Source organism: Macaca mulatta, chromosome 1 (genome assembly GCF_049350105.2).
Source record: "Macaca mulatta isolate MMU2019108-1 chromosome 1, T2T-MMU8v2.0, whole genome shotgun sequence".
NCBI lineage: Eukaryota > Metazoa > Chordata > Mammalia > Primates > Cercopithecidae > Macaca > Macaca mulatta.
In genome coordinates this window covers 132,251,409-132,262,403 of record NC_133406.1, presented here as the reverse complement: position 1 = coordinate 132,262,403, position 10,995 = coordinate 132,251,409, and the positions used below count along the sequence as shown (strand labels likewise).

General features: G+C 40.8%; 1 protein-coding gene across 1 annotated transcript in view; it reads right to left on the bottom strand.

Annotated features, from left to right (window-relative positions):
• Positions 1-8,886: 8,886 nt before the first annotated feature.
• Positions 8,887-10,995, bottom strand: part of SLC25A24 (solute carrier family 25 member 24) — a 54,431-nt gene continuing 52,322 nt past the window's right edge. Inside the window, 1 exon segment of the mRNA NM_001258085.1 lies at positions 8,887-10,627. Within this exon segment, the coding sequence (NP_001245014.1) occupies positions 10,443-10,627 (185 nt within the window). The 3' untranslated portion in view covers positions 8,887-10,442.

Here is a 10,995-nt window from a genome sequence, read left to right as displayed (position 1 = left end):
ATATATTCGTGCTCTCTGTTTTTGATTTCACTGTTATACTGTTCCAGTTTGCTTTATGTTTTAAGTGATTGTTTTTAATTATATTAAAGTAGTACATGCTGTGCATATATTTAAGAGCATGGTCTCTTCTTCCGCCCCTTCCTGTAGTTCTGTTAGTTGCTTCTTTTGGTGTTTTCCTCCATAATCTCTAAATAAAATGCTCTGCTGCTATTTCCATGTCTGTCTGTGGTGGACTGACTGCCTTAGTTTGGGTTCTTTCAGAGGCAGACCCTGAAATGGACGATTCGAGGACAAGATGCGAAAGTAAGATGAGGGGAAGGCCACCAGTAAAGGGCACATCATCAAACCAGCTGCCACCATAGGCACCTGCGCCAGACCCAGCATAGAAATGGGAGCCAGTGCGAAACAGAGCTCACAACCACTAGTTTAGAGCTGCTCCTGTCACATGGGCAGCAACTGAGCTCCAGCATCAAGAGGAACCCCAATGCAGATGCTGGCAATTGCACACAGAGCTGCCTTGTGCAGCCATGGTCAGGGACAGGTGTGTTGGCAGGGAACTGCCAGTGTCTGCTACAGCCATCTCACCTGTCAGGTACCCAGGTAAGCAAGAGGCTTACACGCCCCCACCTTCCTTACCCTTCCCTTTTTGCCCCACGTCCCCTCTCCTACTGCTCAGCTTGTGATTACATTTGTTGCTTCCTCATTTACATTCTTCTATAGCTATATTTAGGCTTACCGTTTTATTTTGAAAGCACATTGATGATGTGACTTTGCAGTATTTTTCACTGCCGAGCTAGTATTCACTATAATTATATTTCTTTTTTGTTTTTTCTTTCTTTCTTTCTTTTTTTTTTTTTTTTTTTTTTTTTTTGACAGGGTCTCAGTCTGTTGCCCAGGCTGGAGTGCAGCAGCACAATCACAGCTCACTGCAGCCTGACCTCCCAGGCTCAAGCAATCCTCCCACCTTAGCTGCCCTCTGCTCAATAGCTGGGACTACAAGCACAGGCCACCATGCCCAGCTAATTTTTTATTTTTTGTACAGATGGGGTTTCACCATGTTGCCCAGGCTGGTCTCAAACTCCTAGCCTCAAGCAATCTGCCCACTTCAGCTTCTCAAAGTGCTGGGATTATATAGGCGTGAGCCACCATGCCCTGCCACATTTATTTTATATTAGAGCCTTTTAATTTTTCCTGAAGTTATTAACTGCCTTTTAATTTTCTTTCACCTTTTGCCCTTGTTTCACATTGGTGTTTTTCCTTGACCTCTTCTGCCAATGAGGGATCAAGTGTTCCATGGAAACCCTTTCTTTTTTTATTTTATTTTATTTTTAATTTTTGAAATGGAGTCTCACTGTGTCACCCAAGCTGGAGTGCAGTGGCGCGATCTCAGCTCACTGCAACCTCCACCTCCTGGGTTCAAGTGACTGTCATGCCTCAGCCTCCCAGTAGCTGGGATTACAGGTGTGTGCCACCATTTCCAGCTAATTTTTGTATTTTTAGTAGAAATGGGTTTCACCATGTTGGCCAGGATGGTCTCCATCTCCTGACCTTGTGATCTGCCCACCTCGGCCTCCCAAAGTGCTGGGATTACAGGCGTGAGCCACCGCACCCGGTCCCATGGAGACCCTTTCTATATAGAGTTTCTCTGTAGGGCCTTGCCTCATACTGTGGAATATTCCTACAAGAGAATTCTACTCTGCAAAACAAAGAATGAATTATCGAGACATGCAACAACACAGATAACTCTGATTAACTTTGCAGAGTGAAAAGCTAGACATTTACATAAAATTCTACAAAATACAAATGAATCTACAGTGATAGAAAGAAAGCAATCAGGCAGGGCACAGTGGCTCACACCTGTAATCCCAGCACTTTGGGAGGCTGAGGCAGGCGGATCACGAGGTCAGGAGTTCGAGACCAGCCTGGCCAATATGGTGAAACCCTGTCTCTACTAAAAATACAAAAATTAGCCGGGCATGGTGGCATGCTCCTGTAGTCCCAGCTACTCAGGAGGCTGAGACAGAAGAATCACTTGAACCCGGGAGGCCGAGGTTGCAGTGAGCCAAGATCGCACCACTGCACTCCAGCCTGGGAAACAGGGCAAGATTCCATCCCCCTTCCGCCCCCCCCAAAAAAAAGCAATCGGTGGTTTCCTAATGTACTCGGAAACTGGTATGTTCACCATCTTGTGTTCATGAGTATATGCATATGTCAAAACTTGTGAAATTATATAATTTAAACATGTGCAGTTTATTGTGATCAATTATAATAAATCCAATTACACTCAATAAAGTGTTGATGATGTTAATGGTACCATGAATAAAATACAAAGATTATTAGTTAATGCTATGTGAATAAAATAGAAAGAATATTGTTGAACAACCCATTTGACCAATGAATGTCTCTCACTGCCTTATAAAAAGAGTAAGTGAATTATTAAGTCTTGGCAAAGTAAAGAAAGTCTCCCACAATCTGTGGTTGGAATTCCCTAAAATAATAGTCATACATTTCTGCTAGTCAAAAAAAAATACATATAAAATAGCTAACTTTCCAAACTCCAGCAAAAGTCTTCATTCATTTGCTTTTTGTTCACCTTAATATAGCTTTATTACCTTATAGAACATTTCCCCATATATCTTAAGGGGGAACATCTTTACGAAGAGTAAAGCAGGAAGGGAATAAAATCAGGACAAAAACAAAGATCACTAAAGGATGGGCTTTAAACCATGTTCCTCATCTTCTGGTAGAAGAATTCCACCAGATTCTTCTACTTAGAAACTCAAGCACCCGACTCATCAGTTTCACCTCTAATTCTACACTTGCAACTTTATCAGCCTCGTCTTCTGAGAGCTTGCACTCATATTCACGAACACATCCAAAAACAAAAGAGATTTAGAAACAGCTCTAGACTCCCTGCAGAGAGGGAGTCTTACCTTATCATTCTTTTCAGCATTCCAACTAATTGTACCCTCTCCCATACTTCCCATCTCCTCCCCAGGCCATTGAAAAGTGTTGAATTTTAATTACATAGTTGACCCTTCAACCTGGACACCATTTATTGAACTGTCTGGTTGTGAAACTGCATTGCCACATATCAATATAGTGTGGGAACTTGGAGATTCAATAGGTATAATAATCTGTTTATGTTAAAACAAACAAAGCAATCATCTCCTTTTATGTGCAGAGCGTACTGCTGTAAGGCACAAGGCTTACTCCTGAGACAGAGTACCAGGACACAGGAGGCAATTTGACAGCCTGTAGCAGGACAACAGCGTAAAATACTAATTTGTATTTATTTCCCTATATTTTCCCTTTTGTCTCATTTCAGGGCAGGAGTCAGGCCTTTAGCATTTCCTCCCCTTTGTGATTTTTTAAAGTAGAAATCAGAAGTCACTTTTGATCAAAGGCTCTTCTGTCTTTTGCAAACACTGAAGCCGAGAGAGGATGACAGGGGCCTCAGAGGGAAAAGGAGAGGGATAATTTTAAGAGCAGAGAGAAAAAGAGGTGGGTCAGAGGTTTGGAAGAAGACAAAGGTTAGTGGGTCCCAAGGCTAAGGGAGATCCACATTCTGCTCGTCACCTTTTCAGAATGAAAAGGCCAGACCCCAGACACAGATGCTCCATGTCTTCCCAACTGCTGCCATCCCAAGCATGGCACAACTGCTGGAAACAAGGGACCATGCAGGCTAGAACAAAGGGTGCCTCAGCCGTGAGTGGTGTAGACCATGGCCAGTGTCCAAAGGGGCCAACATCCTAGATCATTGGCACAACACTGAGTGGTTAAGGAGCTGGACTTCAGTTGATTTAAATAAAATAAAGAAATACCACATTTTTACCATCCCATTTGCTGCACTAAGATTAATGTGGGGACCCCCAGCAGTATGGCAAAGACTGGCTGGGTGACGCATAGCTACAGAAGGCACTGATTACAGGTGCTGGGATTCAGGCCACTTCCTCCTGAGCCCGTGGCTGAGATTGTGCGGTGGAACCAGTGTAATGAGATGAGCGTAAACTCACGCTGACTAGGGAAAACAGGGAGTCTGTGATAAGCTTAGGTTCGAAGGGTACTCTAGAAAGCTTTAAAATCCCTGGACAAACCAGTCTGTCTTTCCGGGGTAACAAAATACAAATCACTTGTTTGCTGTGGTTATCTTGACTTTGTGGAAGTTAATTTAAAACAGGACAGCATCAATGAACACAAAACAAAAAATCCAATAAAAGGATTGTTTCCAACATTGTCAAACTTGTGTATATTAAAAACAAATAAACAAACCAACCCTGCGCAGGTAGAGGGTGATCGGAGAAGGAAGTGAGGATAGTGGTAGCCTTGTTAGTTTGCTAAGATTAAAATCCTCTGTAATTCTTGGAAAATATCTAGAAAGATTTTAAGGTTTCTAAGTTAATTCTCTTTTTAAAAATTACAATTCTCCCTGGAGGAGGAGAGGCACACAGAAGCCAATAGACATGCTACTTAGGGAATGGGCCATGTGTCTAGGTAGCAGTAAGCTATTCTGCCTGTGATGGACATGAATCTTCCCAGAAACTGAGGCATTTTCCATCATTTCCAATGATACTACCCCAAGTGTCCTCCACCCCCTGAAGAGAGACATTTGAATCTTATTTAGGGAGCACCCTCAAGAAACTGCTGCTATCGCAGCACTAGAAAGCAAGAAATAGAGAAATGCATGGTGATGTGGCTCCCTCACAGTCCCCTCTGCTTCCTGGATTGCTGCCTCCCTGGGCTTCCTCCCCTGCAGCCACACGGGCCTCCTGCAGGTTCCTCCCTCCTGCGGCTACTGCACCTGCTTCCCTCTGCTGCTTGGATGCTCTTCCCAGACTCAGTATAGCACATTCCTGCACCACCTTCAAACAGCACCTCCTCAATAAGGCCTTCTCTATCTCTCTCTCTAAAACTGCAGTCCTGGTCACAGCCCCAGCTCTCCCTTCTGCACTTAGCACCACCTGACACACTACATATTTTACTTATTAGTAGTTTATCATCTGTCTCTCCCCACTAGACAAGAAGTACTGAGTCTTTTGTTCCATGTTGTGACCTCAGTCCACATTGGGTGCCGTATTAGTCCATTTTTGAGCCCATAGACATACCTGAGATGGGGAAGAAAAAGAGGTTTCATTGGACGTACAGTTCCACATAGCAGAGGAGGCCTCAAAATCATGGTGGGAGGTGAAAGGCACTTCTTACATGGCAGTGGCAAGAGAAAATGAGGAAGAATCAAAAGTGGAAACCCTTGATAAACCCATCAGATCTCATGAGACTTATTCACTGTCACGAGAATAGCATAGGAAAGACCAGCTCCCATGATTCAATTACCTCTCCCTGAGTACCTCCCACAACATGTGGGAATTCTGGGAGATAAAATTCAAGTTGAGATTTTGGTGGGGACACAGCCAAACCATGTCATTCCACCCTGGCACTCCAAATCTCAGTCCTCACATTTCAAAACCAATCATGCCTCCAACAGTACCCCAAAGTCTTAACTCATTTCATCATTAACCCAAAAGTCCACAGTCCAAAGTCTCATATGAGACAAAGCAAGTCCCTTCCACCTATGAGCCTGTAAAATCAAAATCAAGCAGTTACTTCCTAGATACAATGGGGGTACAGGTATTGGGTAAATACAGTCATTCCAAATGGGAGAAATTGGCCAAAAACAAGGAGGTACAGAGCCCATGCAAGTCTGAAATCCAGCAGGGTAGTCAAATTTTAAAGCTCCAAAATGATCTCCTTTGACTCCAGGTCTCACATCCAGGTTACACTGATGCAAGAGGTGGGTTCCCTTGATCTTGGGTAGCTTTGCCCCTGTGGCTTTGCAGGGTACAGCCTTTCTCCCGGTTGCTTTCATGGGCTGGTGTTGAGTGTCTGCAGCTTTTGCAGGTACACAGTGCAAGTTGTCTGTGGATCTACCATTCTGGGGTCTGGAGGATGGTGGCCCTCTTCTCACAGCTCCACTGGGCAGTGCCCTAGTAGGGACTTTGTGCGGGGGCTCCAATCCCACATTTCCCTTCTACACCACCCTAGCAGAGGTTCTCCATGAGGGTCCAGCCCCTCCAGCAAACTCTTGCCTGGGCATCCAGGTGTTTCCATACATCTTCTGAAATCTAAGTGAAGGTTCTCAAACCTCAGTGCTTGACATCTTTGCACCCACAGGCTCGACACCACATGGAAGCTGCCAAGGTTTGGGATTCCACCCTCTGAAGCCACAGCCCAAGCTGTACATTGACTCTTTTCAGCCACAGCTAGGACACAGGGCACCAAGTCCCTAGGCTGCACACAGCACAGGGACCCTGGACCTGGCTCACAAAACCACTTTTTGCTCCTGGGCCTCCCGGGCTGTGATGGGAGGGGCTACCATGAAAGTCTCTGACATGGCCTGGAGACATTTTCTCCATGGTCTTGGGGATTAACATTAACTGCTCCTTGCTACCTATGCAAATTTCTACAGCCAGTTTGAATTTCTCCCCAGAAAATGGGTTTTTCTTTTCTGTCTCATAGTCAGACTATAAATTTTCCAAACTTTTATGCTCTGCTTCCCTTATAAAACTGAATGCCTTTAACAGTACCCAAGTCACCTCTTGAAGGCTTTGCTGCTTAGAAATTTCTTTGCCAGATACCCTAAATTCCCTCTCAAGTTCAAAGTTCCACAAATCTCTAGGGCAGGGGAAAAATGCCCCCAATCTGTTTGCTAAAACATAACAAGAGTCACCTTTGCTCCAGTTCCCAAGAAGTTCCTCATCTCCATTCTAAATCACCTCAGCCTGGATTTGATTGTTCATATTGCTATCAGTATTTTGGGCAAAGCCATTCAACAAGTGTCTAGGAAGTTCAAAACTTTCCCACATTTTCTTGCCTTCTTCTGAGCCCTCCAATCTGTTCCAATCTCTGCCTGTTACCCAGTTCCAAAGTTACTTCCACAGTTTCAGGTATCTTTTCAGCAACGCCCCATTCTACGGTTACCAATTTAGTGTATTAGTCCATTTTCACATTGCTGATAAAGACATACCCAAGACTGAGCAATTTACAAAAAAAGGTGTAATTGGACTTACAGTTCCATGTAGCTGGGGAAGCCTCATAATCATGGTGGAAGGCAAGGAGGAGCAAGTCACATCTTACATGGATGGCAGCAGGAAAAGAGAGAGTTTGTGCAGGGAAACTCCTGTTTTTAAAACCAGCAGATCTCATGAGACTCAATCACTATCATGAGAACAGTGCAGGAAAGACCCACCCCCATAATTCATTCACCTCCCACCAGTTCCTCCCACGATATGTGGGAATTGTGGGAGTTACAATGCAAAATGAGATTTGGATGGGGATAAAGCCAAGCCATAACAGGTGCCTAATAAATGCTCACTGCAAGAACAAATGAGTGAGTGAATGCTGATAAATAAATGCTGAAGTGGCCTGGGGTTAGTGGCTGTGGCTGAGTGTCTGGGTATAGGGTTCTGGGGCCCACTGACAATCATCTTCATTTACACTGTGATCAGAGAGCTGGTCAGCTTGAACTTGAGCACAGTGGAAGGGGCTGGGCTGGGAGAACATCATAGGATGTGCTCTCCCAGAGAGTGGCCTAAATGACTTCAGACTGCTCCACGTGTCTCCCAGTGAGAGGATATGGCAAAGGAGGGTTGCTCCCTCCATAATATTGTTACTCTTTTGGTGCTCTTCTCAAAAAAGGACATTCCACAAGAACAAAAGGACTGGCAAAGTTCCTATTGGGCGATGAGGAAGCCATGCCACACTTTTACAAATGCAACCTAATGTCAAGCTCAAAGTCAAAACACTGTAAAGTACAATCTCTGCTTGCATAAATTTATTCTCTTGACTAGGAGACAAGACTAATAGGCAAGAAACAAATATGGCAGCATTTTTCTAACAAAGGTTCCCTGAGAACAGAGGAGCAGATGCTGGCAATTGCACACAGAGCTGCCCTCTGCAGCTGTGGATAGGGACAGGTATGTGGGCAGGGAACTGCCAGTGTCGGCTACAGCCATCTTACCTGTCAGGTATTCAGGTAAGCGAGAAGCTTACAGAAATAACTGATAAGTTATTTCTGAAGTCTGGGTAGTACTGGAGTTGAAATGCAGAATTTCTCTGCAGTCTTATGTTTTAATTTTTAAGTCAAATTTTGCATTTGTAATCTGCATTATAAAATTTTAAAAAATTACTTACCAGTGAATTCAACTTAGAATTTTTTCCCCACAATTTTAAGACAAACTGATACTCCACGGCAAGATGAGCCAGGCCAATCCTGTAGCTCTGGGTCCCCCTTGGTACTGGGAACCCCAGGGCTGTAACTCTAGTTGGTAAATGTGGAATTTTGATATCACAAAAAATATCATCTTGTGTCAAAATGCATCATACAGACAATATCTACAAAGGCTGCTCGGGAAGGGCCAAAATGTTTGGAAAGACTACATGGAGCCAGATGTAAAAAGCATGATTCAAACCGGTGCCAAACATCTAAGCCAGCTAAGCTGTAGGACACACTTTTTGCTTTATTTACAATTTTTTTTTAATTAGGAAACTGAGACTTAAGAATTTTCTCTGAAATAATAAAAACTGGAAAACAAGTAATTTTAGAAACAAATATATATTTTTGATAGAAACTGTAAGTAAATATTCAGTACTGCCAGAAATATACTATCTTCAACTCTTGGCTTTTATCCAAAAGATACAGAATTATTTTTTGGAAAAGATACAAGATGTACAGACAAATCACATTCATACCTTACAAATGTTAAATAGGGAACAATTTAAATTCATAATGAACAATGAATATTTTCATATCTTCCAGAAGTTTGAAATTTCAAAAGTTAGCAAAATTATTCATTTCCATAATTTTTATGAGTAAAATTAGAAAGAGCTGATCATGTACCTTAATATTGTCACTTTATATATTACTCAAAAGTACAAATAACCCTTAAAATAGAATCCCAGGCTTATCATATTATAAAAATACTAAGATATTTATCAAACATAACTAATATAAATGAAATTACATTTTAAAAAATGTTTCACAAACACCAGTCCATCTTTCTCTTTGGTTCAGAAAATAAAAGAGGTAGGTTCAAATAAAGAAAATGCCTATTACATCATTAGATTTTCATTAAAATGCTGGCAATTTATAACAGAAATTATTAGAAGTCAAATGAGTTTAAGAACTAAATTAAAAACTGATAATAACTTCAACTAGCAAATATTTTTCTATGTTCCAATCACACAAATAAGAAAAGAGAGTTGACTACAAAAATGGTTTTAGTAAAATTTTAAAAAAATGCTCTCATTATTATAAATTAAGTCTCCTATATCATAACATGTTCCTAAAACTTGGGGCAAGAGAAAATATGAATGCATATGTTTACAAATTGGGCCTTTCATTTAAAAATAGGTATCTAATGTATAAGAGTAATACATACTACTATTAATATGTATCTCTCACCTTTGTGCTGCCCAAATTGAGAACAGCAAGTTCAAAGATATTCAACAATGAGGGAGAAATAAGCACGTCATTTGCTCACGATCAACCCACTTCATGCAATTAAAAAAGAAATTTCAGGTTACTAAGATCGGTCCCAAGAAGTCTTCCTGACTAAAATGGAATCTGATTCAAAATGTAGGAAACAAAGGACAAAGGAAAACAAAGATGCTCTTCAGAAGCTGATATAAGTCAAAGGATTTCATTTCTTGCTGCTTTTCAAAGCAATGGTAGAATAAACAGAATCTTTCAAATAAGTTGTCTTGTGTTGATAATTTAACAGTAATACACTGAAAATTAGTGTATAACTCCAGGAACCAAATAACGGTACATATAAAATGGAAAAGTGCCCACTGAAATAAATATAATTTCATCACTTCTCTTTAGAAATTCTACCACTGTGTTCACTCCTATTCAGCTGAGAGAAAAATAAGGACATAAACCCTACACTTCTTTGGATGCTTTTGCTGTAAGGTATATTTTAAATGTAATGATTTTCTATTAATGGTTCTTTTACAAGGAAATTTAAAGAAATCCATAAAGACATTCAAAATATATAAAACAAGACATCTAAGTATAAAGGAACTGGCATAAACATGAACCACCCAAAATAAAGATTAATGATTTATAACTCTACCACACAAAACAAATTTTGTTCAAGCAAGTACATTTTCAGATTTCGGATTCAGGGCAGAGATTTGCAGGATTATTAAGAAAAGACAAAGTATAATTGTGTGGCCTTTTCAAAACACATTAAAACTATGATTTTTAACATTTCTGTGTACATATAATTGAGCCCAAAAGTTTGAAGTGACCATTGTTATCGTCTTCCCTTTTGTGAAAAAAATGCAGCTTCTTTTGCCATAGACTTGTTTCAATTCGAGGAGAAAAAGTCACTCCAAGGATTGTTGAAAGTTTCAATTATCACGCTAAAGCAAAAAATGCAACATCATTTCTGGGTTACTCCTAAAGTTTGCTTCATATTTTCATAAACCACATAACTGATGCCTACAGCAGGTAGCACCTTCATGAAGTTTGGGGTGATGCCTCTGTAAAGTCCTGGAATTCCTTCTTTGGAAATGATTCGTCGAAAGAGGCCAACCATGTTCAGCTGTGGGGAGCCTTCTAACATGGCTAAAAAATAATAAAAGAAGAGAGTAATTTAATATTCAAGCATGTTTCATTATTATTACAACAAACAATTATGATTCAGAATGATATTCTAGAATATGGTAAAAGGATAACATTTATTCCAAGGAGCCCAAGACAATATCCCTTTTATGATCCTCTTTGTATAGCACCTAACAGTGCGTGTCCTAACTATAAAAATGATGGTAATAATAGTTATTTATTAATTACTATGTTCTAAAGACTGGGTTAATTACCTTCCATACCAATCCTGCAAGATAAATATTATATCAATTTTATAAGTGAGCAATTGGAGGCTTAGAAAGATGGAGAAATTTGTCCTAAAAATCCTAAGTAGAAAATGTTGGGGCTGA